The 18,325-nt window shown below is 47.2% G+C and overlaps 1 protein-coding gene across 1 annotated transcript in view; it reads left to right on the forward strand.

Moving 5' to 3' along the window:
- Window positions 1-4,490: 4,490 nt before the first annotated feature.
- LOC131207809 (mucin-2) overlaps window positions 4,491-18,325 on the forward strand; it is a 35,578-nt gene continuing 21,743 nt past the window's right edge. Inside the window, exon 1 of the mRNA XM_058200439.1 lies at window positions 4,491-4,580. Within this exon, the coding sequence (XP_058056422.1) occupies window positions 4,491-4,580 (90 nt within the window). The remainder of the gene's footprint in view (window positions 4,581-18,325) is intronic.

The following is an 18,325-nucleotide window of genomic DNA, read 5'->3' on the forward strand; positions in this document are numbered from 1 at the left end:
AGGCACTGCACGTGTGCCACACGAATCACAAAAGCACCGGACCCGGTGGTGGTGGCGATGGTGTCTTTGGTCGGGTGATTATGCTGGTTCTAAGATGACAACTATTAAAAGATAGACAAACCGAGAGATATCAATCACCGTGCACCACATCAAGCGGTGTAGCGGTGTAGGCCTTGATGCGGTTCGCATCTGCATCTCATTGAGGTCAGAGCTTTCCTCCAGTCGGTCCGGCCCGACGTCGTTCATTAGGGGCCCACTTCAACTCGGGGTTGCGGTGAAAGGCGTGACGGGGGTTTAATTTCCGTCTGTGACCAGATCGTCTCGTTATGTCAAGAACTTCCCCCGTCGAGCGATGAAGGGGTCGTCCCGCTTTTTCTAATATTCTCTAGCCTCTAGCCGGCTTGCCGAGTGCCCCCGGTGTCCGTCCGGACTATTGCAAAGTCATTGAAACGAAATGTTTGATGGTTCAAGTTGCAGGTTGCAGTGTAGCCACCCGGCGGCCGGAACCTTCCGGAGCCGAGGCCACGAAGATGGCTGCTTTCTTTGAAAGCTTCAGCTTCAGTGGCCGGAGCATCTCGAGATGTAAGGCAACGCGCGCACGGCGCAGGTGAAAGCGTCTGTAATTATATTCGTTGTAGCTGCGTCGACGGTGCGTCTGATAGGAGCACTTCGATGTGTGAATTATGGCGCACCCTTAAGTGGGTCTCGGGCCACCTTAATTGATGATTTGAATTTGATGAACCTCGACTCTTCTTCGCCAGAAGTGGCCATTATATTTGCTATCAATGATTGTTGGCTTTCGCAGCTTCGCTGTGAGCTCGGATTTTCTATCACTCTGTTTGCATGACCGCTGGCCAACGCTGGTGCTCCATATTGGGTGCGCCTTAAAGTGGTGTGAAAACAGTGCTTAAGTTACGGTATCATTACAGGGCAGGCCAAATGTCCAGTTAAAACGTTTTCGATATCTGCAAACTGTGCGCTCATCAGATGACCTCTTTGGAAGTCTCAACTCATGCTCATTATCGAACCGTCTGCAAATCATAAATGCAAAGCATGAGCTGATGGCCAACACAAGGTACGTCGTGGAGATGTGTAGTGCTCGGACTGGATAGCGAGGTTCCAGGCCTTTGAGAGGTAAAGTAGACTGAGGCCGCTGAAAAAAGGGATTCTTGTACTGAATCGTCACTGGTGATGAAACGGGGAGTTATTACAAGAATCTTAAACCCAAAAAGGAGCTTGGTGAACCAGATTCATCGCAACCAAAGCGAAATATTCATTTTGCAACGGTTATGCTGTGTATATGGTGGAATATGAAAGGTGTGGTGTACCATGAGCTTTAAGAACCTAATGAAATTATTGAAAGACAACCCCATCAACAGCAAATAATGGATTTGAAGCAAAGCTTTGACCACAAAATGAACAGAATTGGTCAAAACCTATCATAAAAGATGGGAGAAAGTAGTAGCTAACGAAGGACAATAATTTTAAGGTAGTCATACGGTTTGTTGTTGTAGTTAGGTCACAAATGTCGAATAATAGTTGTTTAATTAAGATTGTCAATTAAAAACCGTAGTTCGAACCGATTTTAGCCTCGTTTGTCAATTGAGATATAATTTGAGCGGGCGAAAAATACTGTAATCAGTTGCACAGTTACCATTCTCCGAATTCTCTATTTTCATTCAATTCGTAGGAAAATGTGTTGAACGGTTTGACAGACCCCTCAATAAGGGTGGCCACACCACGTGTTCACATCGCGTAAATATGGGTGAACTACACGAGACAAGCTTTTGCAACCTTCTTCCCATTTCCACGCAACTATGTTGTCCGGCTCCGACGATGACGCACGGAAAGTGTAACGCAAAGCATCGCCGTCGCCGTCGGCGACGCATGCTGGTCGCCAGTTTTTAATTAGACGAAAGTAGGAAGCAACCGAACGTGTCACGCGGTGGTCGTTGGCTCACGGTGACCTGGTGCGCTGGTCACTGGCGACCGGCCCGTGGCGTGGAAAATGTGTCGCGGCCACCGTTTTGCGGTGTTGCGTTGAATCTCATTGTTCTGGTAACCTGCTTTCCGCGGCGACCGAACCAAGATGGCGCACGGACGAGTTTTTCCCGTGCGTTGGTCAGCTGCTGGCGTGTCCCGGGAGAAGCTTCCAAGCTTGTTTCCCGGGATTTTTTTTTATTTTTGCCATTCGCACCCGGTTATCGCCAAAGACGCTGTTAAATAATTTAGCCAACAGTCGGTTTGTGCCACAGCATCGATATCGAACCATTTGTGTCATCGAAGTTTCCATTAATGGGAAATCGCTGGCATGCTGGGCCACAGCTGGGCTTCGGGGCCAATTAACGGCCAATTACGATACCGACCCGCCGAGCGAGTGGGCCAACGTGTTGAGCCATTTGTTTTAAAACTATTACAACGGAGCCGAGCCACTGGGCCACATTAGCGAGCTCGTGGTTGGGAATTGAGAGCGCGATCTAAATATTGTTTATGACCAGGTAACGGGTTTCGCCTGAGCGCCGGGTGATCGGTAACCAAAGCAAGCTTTCGACAAATGTTATCATTCGCACCAATCGAATAAGTGCTCGAATGGGGTGTCGAGCAGTCAAACGGAAGTAAGCCGTGCCTGCTAAGCACACCTCGGCACAAATCGGGATTAAATCAATTTTCATCGAGCAGCAGGGAATATTACCATGCCGTTCCGGCCATCGGCCGCGGTGCTAACGCCGGCCCCAGAGCTGGCGGGAAAACCACCGGCCGTCGAAGGCCAATCAAAATGTAATTGACCGGCATTGAGTCCTGGGCCGACAGGTGGTCATACTAACCGGTTCCCGCACCGGGAACAAGGACACATTGTGTGCGAGGGTCCTTGTTTTGGGCAATTTTTCACCGGCACTGGCGCTGTGCAGGGAACGTTCGACAAACCACTTTTCAAACCCTTTGTCCAACGGTTCGGTTCGGCTCGGCTCGCTCTCCCCGTTCGTCCCCGGCTCGCCGTGAGAATAATGCCAAAATTTAATTTTGTGGCTCATATGCGGTCGGTGCAAGCGAAAGGCAGGACCCCGAGGTTTTTTTGCCCCAAAATCCAAAACCGCCCACAAAACTGGGGTTTATCAAACGAAGGTGAAACAAGAAAAAAACACACCGGACTCTTTCACCGGGCTAAACCCGTCGGACGGAACATGCCTGTTTTTGCGAAAGTGTCACACAACAAACAAAAAATGGACGAAGAAAATGTTTTGCTCCTGAACCCCCTCCGAGAACCGTTTTTCACGTTCACGTGGCCCCGGGATCGGTGGGAAATTGAACAGTTTTGGCAAACAGGTAGACGGGCTCGAAACCAACTCCGGATCGGTTCGGGAGGAAATCGACAGCCTTCGTCCGAGGTTGGGTTGAAGTTTTTCCCGGATATCCGGATGCATATCAGGGCACGCTCCACGCGGAGGTCCTGTCGGGTAGGGCCTTCCAACCGCAGAAAGGGCACCGGAGCTGGGCCGGCCACCGCGAACAACAATTAGAGTGCTATCGAGGGGCGAAAGGCGGGGCCCCTGCTGTGAGCTGTGGCTGTCAGGAGTTTCGGTGTCCTTTCGGAGAGTTGTGGTATTTGGTTGTGGGGCCGGCTTGGAACGAAGAAAAAAGGGGACCCGCTTTGGGGCCCCTTTTTCAATGCTGCTCGGGCGCTTATGCTTTTCATAACGGGGAGTTATGGAGGGTGGTTCCAGTTCTTAGCTGTGGTTTTTGGTCGATCGTCACATCGGTTTCGTCGGCCCGACTAGGTGTGTTGATCGTTGTGGAGTCGCGTTTCCGTTTTCGGTGGCATTTTCTATCATTAAAGGATCACCTGTGGGAGCGCACGGGAATACTTACGACCCCAACCAGATTGGCCAACTAGATCCGCCAAATAACGTGCGTTTTAAAATGGTTCGAGAGGCGCTACAATAAACACGCCTAGCTTTTTCATCTCTTAGCATTTAAATGATAGGGTTTTCCGTAGACAGGCTGGGCGAAAGTGTGCTTAATTTTGATTATTTTATTTCATTTCATACTCGCTTTTCATCCGCAGGCGGCATCCGGAACAGAGAGACACAGAGAGAGTGAGAGAGCGAAAACCGACCGCATAATTATCTAACGCGATGGATTGGCGCTGAAAGGGAAACACACGTGTAACTTAGTGTACGTGAGTGTTTATGGCTTAGTTCCACCGTGTACACGTGTATGTGCAGAAAGTGTGTCACATTTAGTGCAATGGGCCAATGGGTGGTTTTTTTGGCTGTCTTCGGAGGAAAATGTGGCCAAGTTTCCCTCGCCACTCGTGCCGATGGTGTGTAGCGTGATTTGAGAGCACCGTTAATGAAATTATTCTACAGTGAAAGTGAACAGTGTCTTCGGGCCGGTGTACGTGTGTATGTGTGTGTCGTAGTGTCAAGCATTCGATTTGGAAGGGTTTTCTTCTGAAGAAGTGAAAATTCACGAATGCTCCCGAACGCAAGATGGAGCCCATCTACGGAACGAACAAAAAGTACTTGCAAAGCCTCGCCGGCAGCGACTACTACCGCAGTCCGAGCACACTCAGGCCTATGGTGAGTTTTTGTCCATTTTCTAGATTCCAAGACGTGTTTTATTACCTCCATTAACGAGCTGGTTTTTGAAGTACTCCGATTTTACTCGAATGGCCTTTTCGTAGAAACTCGCGATCGCTTTGTTACAAGAATCAAAAGAATCATTTTGATATTACAAATACCTACAGCAATTTACCATCGCCTTGTGCCGGCATTATTTTAAGGATGCCTGTCGTGACATTCAACGAAGCCCTACACGAACCACTGACCCCCGAGCCGGGTGCTTGAAACGTTTTATTATAAATTTGAAAATTACACCTTTTCTGCTTCGCCGGAAAGTAATCCAAACGGCGGGGATCTTGGAGTCGTAACCGTGAATGGGCTCAAACCATTAAGAGGCTCTCAATTTCATTCATTAGTTTGGCGCTTTTTTTAACGGTGATAAAAATAAATTTCCAGGTAGTTGTTAAATTTGGAACGGGCGAGCAAAAAATCTCGTATCAGCGATGTTGCTGGCATTCAATTCAAATGAGCCGCTCGCGCTTTCTGGTCGCGGGAATTCTTCGAACTAGACTCCTGCACTGACCGCTCAGGGCTCAGGGCGGACAAATGCTTTAAATTATTCAAACCGAATTTTAAACTAGCCGCCGTGATGGAAATGCAAAGTTGAACCGTAAAACTTGGGCCGAACCACGGCACTTGGCAAATTTGATTCGTGACACCGTTATTCGACGTGATGTGGCGTGGAATGCGCCAAAGTCTACGCTTTGTAATTCCGTGCATGGCAACGGATTCGCAACGCCTGAAATCTGGGCCTCTGGAGCTTGACACTGGCCACTTTCAACCGGATCGAATGCGATTGAACGTGATGACCCATTGAATTGTATGTTGCTGAAAGCATAACAGTTTACGTTTGGCATAGTTTGCCGCAAGGGGTCAACGCAGCCCCCGGGGAGAAACAAAATGATGCGTGAAACGCAATCATCGCATCGTTTGGTGTTCATTTGCGCTGCCATTTTCCCGCAGCATCGCGCAAACTTCTCGAGCTAAACGGCAAAGCTGCCGTTCCATCATCAAGAGCGATCTCGAACCGGGCCGGGCACCATTAACACTTTCCTTGGGCGGCACTAACCTAATCAGGGAACGGAGCTCCAGTTTTCATCGGACCGCTTGGTGTTTCTGTTTGAAGAACAAGCATATTTTTCGGGCACCATACCCCGGGCCGGGTGTTGGTCCGAAAAATGAAATCAGTTCCACTTTCCCACCGGGAAACCGGGAGCGCCGAGAGCTCGGGCCACATCGCATCAAAGACGCTCGCCCGAAACGGCCGAAACGTGCCCATCGTTTTGGGGTCGATTTTCCGCAGATTGGAAAGCCGGTGGAAGCCGTCTCTCTGATGGATATTCTTCTGCTGAAAGCATTTCGTTCGTTTGCATTGATTTTTTTCCTTTCTCGCCAGTAGCTGGTTCTTCTTTGGTTCGTTTTACAAACATCCATCCATTTTTCAGTTGCCGGATTCAATTTTTGAAGGAGTTATTTTCGGCACATCATCGACGGAAGTGGCTTAAGACGGGGCGTGATGGCGCCGTAAGCGTGACCATAAGGCGTGTCTGCCTAGGGCATCTGCAGCCGCCTCATCGTCAGGCCGGCCGGTCCGGTCTGCCTCCGGTTCTGGAGAGTGCTTTGCCGTTGCGCACGTATTCAAATGAGATATTACTGACAAATATAGTACTCGGTAGTTGGGCAAACATGGGATTGAGAGTCCAGCACGATGGTGCACGGGTTTCCGAAGTTGATGATATCAAAATATTATAATTGGGCAGGGATGTTGTTACTCAAACAGTAACTTTGGATAATAGCATTGCATCATTACGGAAAGTAAACCATGCCTAGTTGCGGGAATCATTGGGGAAAGTATTGCATCATTACCTTTACTTTGGGAATGATTTTACTCACTTCTCAAACAATCTCATGACCAATATTATTCTTCGTCGTATGCGTTTAGGAAAGTAGCATACATCGTCTTTTGAGTTTACTGCTACCATGAAAATTGCCTCAGATATCCTGCATTGATGTAAATTGGGCCGCATTCATAATGTTCACAGTTTATATGATATGGAAACACTCAAAGTGCTTCTTTCTTTCTTTCTTTCTTAATCTCTCAACCCCTTTCTAAACTAAAAAATATTAATTTCTCAATTTCAATCTAATTTAAAATGAATTGTGAATAGCGAATGATTGTAAATAATCGAAGGAATTACAATGTTCATACGTAAAATCTCCGTAAGAAAATCGTTACGTTCAAGCATTCGACAGCCGCTGGTAAAGTAATGTGGACGATACTGTTCCACACCTACCGAGCTCAAATCGACCTAAATCCCCGGCCGGCCAGTCTTGTCGCTGCAGTTCATCGTTTGGTCGATTAATCTAAAAACTTCGTTCGTAGAAACCTCGTCCAAAGTGTGCCGGAGATTTTTTCTCTCACCTCTCAAATGACTCGGTTCACACCTCGACGTCGAGCAAATCGATTAACGATTTGCACAGAAACAGACAAAAAATCGGCTCATACGTCCCATACGGCGAAGAAAGTGCGGCTCGGGCCTCGGAATCTAAAATCCGATTAACCGCTCGAGATGGCAAGGAAAGCGAGCGATGGCATAGCCCGGATTGCTGAGCGGATTCTCTGACGGCGAAAAGAAACCCAGCGTAGGGAAAGCCCGTCGGGCGGGGGGTCTTTCTGTTTTCCTCACCTCGCGAACACCGATCATCAGACGCCGACGCGATGAGGCCGGACCATCTGCATGTTCACGCATATTCGCCAGCCGGGCAGGCAAAAAAGGGTGATTGGATCGAAATCGGCATCACGATGAAAGCATCTGGTGCGATCCGATCTACGCACCGACCTACGAGCTTTCCGATGACAACCCAAAATTTCCCGGAAAAGGGAAAAGCCACCATCACGCCCCGGCGGAGCAAAAAAGAAAAGAGCTAATGTTTGTCTACGGTTAACGCGAGATTTCGGTTTCGGGCCATCTCCGGCGGGAAAGTGTTTCAAATTACCACCGAACCAGATTGTCGGTCAGATTGATGCCGGCGAACCCGGGGCCGACCTCGGGATGGCAGCGGTCGGTTGGGAGAGTTGGCAAATTTACATAATTAAGTTTATTAGATAATTGACCTGACCTAATGCGGAATGCAGGTTACTCGTAGTCGGTCGTGCCAATTGGGGCCGAGCTGGTCAGCGGGTTAGTCCGAGCTTTCGGGGTCCGGTGGCGAGCGCTGTGAAATGTGGGCTTCCTTTGAAGTGGAGCTCTCCGGCTGACTAATGGAAATGCGGCAGACGGACGACCGTAGGCCAGCCGTGGGCCACCTACAGGTCTGCGGCTGTGTTCCCAAAAAATAATCGTGAGATAAATTGCCTTGACCCTACCCAGCTCGGAATCGGAAAAGCCTTCGTGTGTCTATGGACAGACAGAGAGGGGCTGGAGAGGTGAGGCAATGACTACGTGAAAAGCCCGAGAAGCGTGTACGTGCCGTGAAACTTTCTCCAATCATTTCTGGACTTTTGGTTGTTGATTTCGACGGGCACTAGTGACCACGGCGCTGGTGTCACCGGCTGCGACTTCGTCGGTAACCAGCTTCCCACGGCGACGCGTTCCAAACACCGGCGCTGAGGTGGATTTGAAGGTGAATAAATTGAAAGAATTTGCCACAGATGTCACGCCTCGACATAGAGGCTACTTTGGGAGATCGACCATGTCTATGACCATCGTTTCGTACATGTTGCGAGTATTTAATCCATTTTTACAAACTATGCGACTTACAAAGCGTTCTTAACATTCTTAAAAAGTTTTGAAAAGCTACCCAAGACATTCAAACTTGTTTTTTGTGTTCAATGATGGTGATGTTAAATTAATACAAAAGAAGAATAATCTGTTCGTCAATTTGGCGATCTCACCATTTAAGGAGTATATTTTTTAAAGTAGGTTTTTGGTAGCAATTTGCTCAGTAAATTTCTTCAAAATAATACTCTAAGTTTTATTCTGACATCATTTAGAAAGGTTTTGGAAAAGCCAACTGCATCTTTAAAACGATGGTTTTAAAATTATAACTTTTGATGCTAATGAGATTTTACAAAAACGGATTGATCGGATTTCCTAGTTTCATTGGGACATTCAACCAACTTCATTAAAGTTGCTCAGTAAACGTACAGACTATCGGTTCTATCAACTTGTCGTCTCGAGATAGTTTTACGATTTGTTGTTCGCGATCTGCATAAGCTCGAATTTGCATTTTCATAATGCTAATGAAGTGCAAATTTAGTCTATTGTTTAGGAAATGCACAACTATCTCATCTCCTTTCAAAAGTTAGTAGGACCTAGTCAGTGTTATCACTCCTTGCCTCTTTCCTTAGCGTGAAGCAAAGACTTTTATTTAAAGGCTCAGTTAAATGGCACAGAAAACAAACAGACGCATTCGAATGCTAAGTGTTAAAGTTTTCCAACTCACAATGTAGGACACACAAAGGACCGACCGGGTCGCGGAATCCCGCGAGGAATTGTGTTCCAGAATTGCGGCATGATTCTCAATCAAACTCAATCAACCCGCCGGCTTACCGCGGCGATCCGATGATCGATGACAGCAATTTAAGTGTTCAATCCAATCAGGCTGCATTTGAATCCATTTTCAGCATCGATCACTGCTGCTGCTGCACCGAGGCAGCTTTCCCGGCCCGTGCCACTGCAAGGGCTCCACTTGCCAACGTCGTCGCCGAAAAGCTGATCTCAGGAGCCAGTCACCGGACGATGATTGATTTATTACTACGGCGATCAAAATACTTATCAATTTAATCTAGATTTATGACGACAACGACGAGGACGTAGACTAAGGTGCAGCGATGCTCCTGAACGTCGTCGCCGTCGCCGAACATTGTCGCGCCGTGGTGAGCATCGGAGCCATCCTTGCTAGTAACGGCGCGAGCGGGAAAGAGCCAAACAGTGCAGGAGAACAAAGTTTTGTACCTAAATTATTCATAATCGTTACAGACCACTGCCACTGCCACTAGTGATATTCAGTGGCTCCTGACGCCGACGGACTCCGTGGACGCTGGAGTCCGGAAAAAGTCAAACTTTTAGTAAGAAATCAACGCTTTTACTTTCGCTCTGTTCACTTGTTTTCAGTCACTTCCGGTGCCTTCGCGACTTTTTCCTGCCGCAATTGGGCGCTTGTTTCGTGGCGGGAGTTGGCCATTTCGCAGGCTCGGGCGTGTGTTCGGTACTTCCCCTTTTGGAAACGAATTGGTTTTTCCAATCTCGCCGCCGGATGGCGAGCGAGAGAATGGCCGCTGACTCCGTCGACGTCGTCGTCGGCGGCGGCGGTGTGTCGCAGGACCAAACCGTTCCTGTGGTGGTGTCATCGGGAAAGAAAGAGGGAATATAAATTTTATTGACACTTTGGAAAGTGTAAAGCTATTTCGCGGGAAACTTTTCGCCAGCGGTTCGCGGCAGTACCGGAGGGTTCCGGAGATGGATGGACTCGGTGCTTGGTCTGTTGCTGTCTGCTGAGGAAGACAGTAAGAAAAAACGAAAGAACGAATGCCGACACCGGAAGCCTCAGCCTTGGCCGTCGACGAGGAGCGAGCGAGGAGAACACATTTTTCTCCGGACTGAATGGTGGAATGGCGCTCAGAACGCTCCGGCCGGGTGTACGAAAGTTGTGCAAGTAATGGCCACAATCTGACTTGCAGGGACGCGCCGGGTGGTTTTTGGGTGGAAGTAGCCCTCCCGAAATTGGTAATTTTGAAATTATTTTCACACCAAAGTGGTTCCGAGATTTGTTGCAACTGGTCGCCCGGTCAGACTTTTGCCCCAACAATTGGCACCCCCCAGGCACATTAGGGGTGAGCCCGGCTTTGGGGGTGGTTTTGCACCCGCTTGGTCTCCCGTTGATATCGGGTTTGCTGGATTGGGGCAAAGCGGAAAAACACTTTCGTTTTATTTTAGTTTGTTTTCCCGGAAAGTTCCGTGCTTAGAAAAGTGTCACCCGGTGAGCGGCCGTTTGAATCAATTGTTTCTAGTAGCTAGTCGATAGTCAATTAAAAGTTGTTCCAAAGCAGAAAACAATAGCGGTCAACCGGACAGTGGTCATTCTTTTGAGCGGTTCAAAATGTGTAACAATAAATTGGGAGTTTTCATTGTTTTTCCTATCCTGGCCTCGAACCTCGAACTCAATTACAAACGGTCCGAGAGAGAGAGAGAGAGAGAGAGAGAGAGAGTGAGAGCTTAGAACACAATGTCATGTCAGCCGGACAGCTGCACGTGTGTGACATGCGGAAACAATATCGCAAATCCTGTTGTCCGTTGTCACCTAATTGGATTCATTTCTGCTCGCTGCCCTAAGCCTCCGGACGGTCCTGTTTTTTTGCCGCTGTGGCCTCTCGACTGGATTGCGGGAATGTTCTGATTTCCCGCGCCACGCGTCTAAATCGTGGTGGATGCGAAAAAAGAGGTCCTCCGCAAAGTCCATGCCGCGTCAGTATGTTGCACAGCTCTATCGAACAATTTCCGTTGTGTGCCAACACACATACACGACATCGCCCTAATTCAATCGGCGGGTGGGAGCGCCACAGCATAAATCTAAACAGCGGCGGGCTGTGGGTGAAAGAAGAAAAAAAACATGAATTGAATTAATTGAAAACTTCACACGAAAACGTGTCGTGATAGGAAAAGCTTTCACACGCCCACGGAACACGGCCGAGAGGTGAAGCCTACCCGTTCATCACTCACAATGTTTTTTTTCACCATGCCCAGCCTGTATGTATGTGATGGAGTAAAATGGCTGGGAGTGAATGGAACGGAAAAAGAAAATTCCGAACCCTGGTTTCGAGTGGAAAACCTGGTGCGCCCGCCACTGCGTTTGAGGTTTCCGCTTTTCCAATGACACTATGGATTTCTGCGGTGCGGATTCGACCGAACCGACGCTTAAAGCCTGTCTTTGCCACGCCACGTGCTCGGCTTGCGTACTCCTTCCTGCCTTCCGTTATGCTGACTCGCTCCGTACGCCCAAAAGGCGGAAGGCGCGAAGGTGCCTAAGGAAAATATTTGAGGCCGCCGGCAACGGTTTATGCTTTTTCTGCCTCTCTCCCCTCTCGCTCTCCCTCTCTCTCTCTCTCACTGTCTGCACTTCCGGTGCAGCTGACGATTATGATGGATGCAATTATTATAATCGACCAGAATCGTGCGGTTTGGCACCGTTGGCTTTGCGTGGTGCTGTGTGTTTTTCTCTTCTTGTTTCGCTTCTTGGTTCTGTGCGCACTTCCAATTCTGACTGCACCAGCACCCGGGGAAACAAAGAGTAAATAATGCAAAACTGCATCCACTCTGACGTGCTGCGTCGTCGGCCAATGACGACGGCCAACGAATCTTAAGCAGCGCTCGCAAACGGCGCCCGGGGGAAGGAAAGTGCGCAAGATATGCTCGGCTCGTGGAGGGGCATGCATACCAATGGCGCACGGCTGCTGTCGTCTGTCCTCGTCCAGCTGTCCTGTCGGCAGGATTTGGTATTTTTCAAAAATGCTCAACCCCCTTCCGAAACCCAAAGCTGGTGCCCTGATTTGCCCTCCCGACGGGGTGATAAACGATTTCAATTCAATATTCCCCACACGTGCCAATCGTGGGTGTGTGATCGGAGGGCGGAAATGCAATAAAATGTCCACATTCTTTGGAGCATAGAAAAACATGGTTTTTCACCATTTATAACCAGCGTCATAATGACGATGTCTTACTTTGGTGCTGTTGTGTGACAGGATCTCGTTTAGAGAGTCACTGATCGATCCCTTGCAGTTGCAGTGAGTACAGTTTTTACAGTTTGAAAAGATTAAAGTATGAGGAAATGTAAAGTTTTTAAAAATTTCTTAATTTTTTATTTTTTTGATTGCATTTTTCTAAATTTTTACACTCTTACACTCTGAACTTCGGTATTGGAAAATCACTTGCGTAACTTTTGAAATGATTCAAATGTGACTATTTTGACGGTTTCAAGCCATTTTGTCTTTGCCTATTTTTATCGACTGAAAGCCTATGTTAATTTTCGATTAATTTCAACGAAGAAGAAATGTTTATTTTTTGGTTTTGTATTGCCAAATCTAGGCCATAAATAGGGATCAGCCTGTTCTTCAAAGATGCTTGTTTGAAATAACATCGGAATAGAAGATTTCATAAAATGTTTTGCATTTTTGTATAGGGTGGTTCATTGAAGATATTTTTTTATTTGATTATTGACGATTTGATATTTTTCAATAATTAAATAAATGAAAGGTTCATTCATTTCGTTTTATTTGTGCTTAAATAAAACGGGATTTTCAAATATTGTATCGTTTGAGTTGAAGACCTATCACTTTGGAAATAAGTTTTTCAAATTCCCTTATTTTACCATTTTTTTTTGTTTTTTATTTTCTTTAATGTTTTTGTGGTATGCAACCAAAATTGTATTTTATTCATATATTTAATGAATGGATCTTTCGAATGAATGTTCAACTATCAAAATATATTAACCCGTTTTTGTTTTATAACTTAATGAAAAAAATATCTTTAATGGACCACCCTGTATAGCATTTTATCTTGTTCCAATAAAATGTTTTTTTTTATTTGATAGAATATGAACAATATGGTCAAAAATAGGGCGATTAAGCGCTAACCATTGATTAAACACGCAAAAGCTTGATTCATTGCTGTATATTTTATTTTTTAATTACATTACTTTATATTATTTTTCCAACTGTACCTTAAACGCATAACTTGCTGTTGCGGCATCCGTAACGGCATAAGTGTATTTCGAAACGAGAGCTTTAAGTTATTTTCATCACTTTAAAGTACTGATGCACCGATACAATGCTGCCGATGCGGCCTTCGATTCCGGCACAGCGAACGGTGAGCATTCTATCCACAGCCCAGAACGAATCGAATTTCAAAGAACCGTTGTTACAACGCCGGCACAGATCGTTAGCGTTGGCGTGTTAATTATTCCTTTCCAACTCGCCGGGTCGGACGGCACTTCAACTTCGATCACAACGATCTCGAACCAAGCGCCGAAGCCGCCATCGGAATCGAAAGCAAAGAAATCGCAAGCAGCAGCCCGGAGTGTCACCGTGAATGAGTCTTTCGCGTTCCCGCGGTGGATCCGTTTCCTGGCGGTGTTACCGCTTCCTGTTGGCGTTTGCAGTTCACTGATTTATGATTGGCGATCTCGCCGCCAGGCTCCCCGGCGCAGGGGCCGCTGAAAAAAGGGCGATACAATTAACGGATTTAATTATGTAAATTTTCCAAACCGCAATAGAAACTGTAGTTGCTCCGTGGGCCCCGGCCAACCAATTCTGTGCTAATGAGATTTATACTCTCGCTTATCGGGTGGGTTTCGGGTGGGTGGCTGTGTGGGTGGGTGGGTGTGTGGGTGGCCGAGGTGCAAGCTTCTTGTGGAACCACCAATTTTAATAACCCCATTCACTCGGGGCACTCCGATCGCTTCCTCCCGATTTCACGTGACGGATGAAGCCGCGCTGCCGACAGCGCGGCTAACGGTTGAGTTATGGGCAGTGATTTTTCTAAATTTTATGCCTCTTCCGGCCGCGAGGGTGCGTTCGGCTGGTGTACGATGAAGACATAAAACCACTTGTTAACTGGCACGCCAGGGGAGTGATTTTCGGGAGTCGGAACCCATTTCGCTGGCCGAGTCGGAGAACATTTTTGGGGTAGGTCTTTCGGTGGTGAACATCGTTTAAAAGGTTGGAAAGCGTCCAGCCGCTGTATGTCATTCCATCGCCGAACCGTGCTCTCTCTCTTTCACCGCTCGTTAAGAAACGGGTGGAATATATACAAAGAGTTTCACAGAAAAGATGGTGAACAATGTACATTGAGGCAGCAGAATGAAGGTCTCCATATTGCTGTGAATCATGGACATAAATCAAAGACGGGCCCCTATCGTATTTTCCCTTTGCCTTTTTAACTTGCGAACGAGAATGTATTGCCACCGGTAGGAACATACGATGAATAAATGGAGGTCTTTATCGAAACACAATGCCATTCAGCATTTTATCACTAAAATGGTGACCTAATATTCGGTACAGCAGCTAAATTGTCATTTCGGTCAAAAATTGGTACATTCCATTTCGGGTTCGTTGAAGCGCTTCTCGCAATCAACCTGCTCGGGTGCTTTAAACTTTAATTCATACCCAGCAATGAGACTGGAAATCTCGTAAAATTCTGCTAACATCGATCATCACCATCACTTTTTTTATGGGACACCGTATGCGACTTTAACAGAGAAATGGATGCTTTCGTAGAGCACTTTCTTGGTTTTCTGTGTGTCTGGCTCTCCGTGTAGAGGGTTGCCCCGGGCCGACTGCAGTCGTAAAAAATCTTTACCATAAATAAATGGTTTTCACTTTTTATTACGCGTGAAATCTGTACTTTGTGTCAGAATTGAAGATAACATTTTGCCATCCAGCAGCAAATCACTCAACGACGCCCCGAAAGCAACCTACAACAAGACGGGAACTGATGTGTGCCATGCTCGCCGCGTGGAGAGCGACCACGTGGCGTGGCGTTACGCGCGGCTGGAGCCACTTGGAAGCACGTGGAAAAATAGCTCCCTCAGTGGCCATGGTGGTGGCTGACTGGAAGCGAACCTTCGCTTGATTATGGTGCGCTCCAGCTCCGACCCAGACGCGTTCACGGGAGCGCGGGTCTCACCTGGGAAAGTCCCGAAATTGCCGTCATAAAACTGGGATCATTTCTATATTTCACAGAATATTTATTATGACCCCTGGCGCTCGGGCCGGTGCGGTTGCGAGATATTTTGTCGCATCGCCGAGATATAACGATCCTAATCAAAATAATTAGCTTCTCTGGAGTGTGGATAATGGTGCGATTCCCACAAGTGCTTTTCTGTTTTCGTGGTCGGAGCGTGTTGGTGCCGCGCCATTAAACTCCTATAAAGACTGTAGTAATCAGTAGGAACGATTTTTGTCAAATAAAACTCAAATTAGCTCACTGCACAGCAAAGCAACTACGAGCTCTGACGAAAGAAGATCTGTTCCCAAGAATCTATTCATATCTGGAACATGGCGCTCCTTTTCCTGTCGCATTATCTAAAGAAATGACAGATATATGACCAATAGATATGACTTGAAGGACTGACACTAAAACATTCTGGACGTAAGGATGGTTTTATTTGTTGCTGTTTGTAATGCTGATTGAAGAACCTAGTTCATCAACCTACAGCATCCACCTCGGAATGCAAGCTACCCGGCTACCGGTCCTTCGGAAGAGTTCTTCAAAGTATGACAATAACAACACCGAAGACTGCCGTTCGGCCATGAAAGGTATGACTTCCTGTTGCCCACCGGAGGCAGTAAAACTTCTTGAGCCGATTTGTGCATTCCGGAGCCGATTCGATCGATTCTTCACGCTCCAGAACTCCAGAACTATCCATTAGGGTTTGCCATCAAATTTACGCCATGTTGCCGGAGCCTGGAACCGGGGCGGTGCGGCGGTAAATCGGTGGTCAATAAATGGCCCCCTCAGAACCCCCCAGGTGTGTGAGTGTGAGGGTTGGATCTCCCCACCCACCTGCGTTCCGGACTGGGGCTGATCGATGAACGGGTTTTCTTGCTCGTTACTGTAACAGGCCTGACCAGGCCGAGGGCTAATATCTTCATCACTTTGCTAATTGACCGTACACAAATTTATGGCCTCATAACGATGGGCGTGCCCGGGAAGGGAGGTGCGCAGGTGCCGGAGCGAAGTGGAAAGAAATGGGAAAGCGAAGAAATGGCTCGAAGGGATGATAATGTGTACCTTGGTTGGTTACGTCTTTCTTTCGAGGTTGAGTTCTTTGCTACAAACCAATCGACCAATGTCTTCCATTTTCCCGACGTGAATCACGCGACGTGTCATATTTACAATCGGTTTACGGCAAATACAGCCCTTTGCCACGGATCGCAAAACAGATCTGGGCGCTAATCCGGGTGTCCTGGAACTATGACACCCGGGAACTGGGCCACTCGGTTTTGCATTAATCAAATCATGGCAACGTGATAGATGAAACATAAATCTTTATTTCCCACGGGGCACTAACGTCTAATGGCATACGCGTTTTGGCTGAGCGCCAGACCAGGACTTCCTTGCCCCGTCGCGGATGGCTACAAATTTCCCGCGCGAGGTCGCATTACACCCGGAAACCGGAGCTCGGTTGAGGGCGCTTTGGTCGCCCTCCCCCGTGTGGGTTAGAGTACTCACTACTCCGGCAGTATCCTGGACCAGCTTCCGAGGACCACAAAATAGCGCCAATGAGCGATGGGCAGAGCGTCGATGAGCGGCCATCATCATCGTTCCAGCGACGCACCATGGCCACCGTTTTCGGCATGCGGATTGAAATTGATTTAGCGCCCTCAGTGAACGTGGTGTCAATTTACAGTCCGGTGTCCGGTGAAAGCGCTGGTCATTAGCTGGTCAGGGCGGCGCTGGTTGCCCCGCGGCTTTTACATGCGACATTTATCGTCAATGCAATGGTGCAGCTTGTCAGCAGCCGTCGCCCGGGTTTCGCGTGTTTGTTGATTTCGCGCTCCACGATCCAGGAGCACGGGGCGGACAATCGAGCACCAAATGGGCAATCGAGCATTGTGTGTGGTGGCAGAGAAGCACCGAAATGTGCAAGGATTGCACTGTTTGGCCGGGTGAGCCATTAATGTGGCGCAGGTTCTTCTTCGTACTCATTAGCGCAGCACAGTGCGCCCCGGCGAGCGGTACGCACTATTGGGTCAGAATTGAGGCTTGGATTGTGCATCGGTTCCGAAGCCCGATGCCGTTCGTGGGGCTAATCCGATGATTTACACAGAACCGTGGACAAGATAGCGTGCAAGGCGCAAGTAATGCTCGTTCATGGGAAATCATTTGTCCTGTGGCCCGGCTTGCCCGTTTCCAGGACGTTGTTGTACGTTTAATGGTGTGTGGTAGTTCTGGGTTTTCTTTGAGAAGCCATCGAGGAGAAGAGCACACGATCTAATGGATGTTAGATGAAAGCTTTTTGAGTTTTGCTCAGACAATAAGCACGATAAATGAGAATAAATCTAGATAGTTTGTTTGAACGGTTTTATATACAAGATTATTATTTCGAGTTTGATCAAAACATTGGCAAGATTTTGTTTAACAGTATCAAACAAAATTTGATTTAAATACAAAACTACTTACTAATAAGGAGCATACTTTTCTCGTTGTATGCAATGAAAACAAATAAAACTTGCTACCAGCGCTTGATTAGCGAATATGAGATACCTGTCTTTTTTAACAATAAAATGAACACTTGCTTAACATGTTAAAATTTTTATTTGATTTCTTGTTCTATGTTCTACTAGGCCGTTCAATAAGTTCGTATGGTCGATAAGAAAACATATTTTTATGGTTCGAAACAAACTTTATTATTCAGTATGGCCTTCCTGAACATCAATAAACTTGTTCCAAGAAAATTCCAATGGAAGAATTCGATCCATTCTATTCCAGTACTCTTTCAGTTGATCCAAAAGGTTATAACAATAATCGAAAATAATCGTTTTACTAGTTGCTAGTAATGCGGAAACAAAATTTCATTCGCATCCCAAAAAGCACCTTTTGGTGCGATTTCTGGACACGAACTCGTTTCCGAGCTGAAAACCAGGTTCACACCACTCTTTAGCCTTTTGTTTTGATTCACGATCATGGTGATAGACCCAAGAC

The sequence above is a fragment of the Anopheles bellator genome, chromosome 2 (genome assembly GCF_943735745.2).
Source record: "Anopheles bellator chromosome 2, idAnoBellAS_SP24_06.2, whole genome shotgun sequence".
NCBI classification, from domain to species: Eukaryota; Metazoa; Arthropoda; class Insecta; order Diptera; family Culicidae; genus Anopheles; species Anopheles bellator.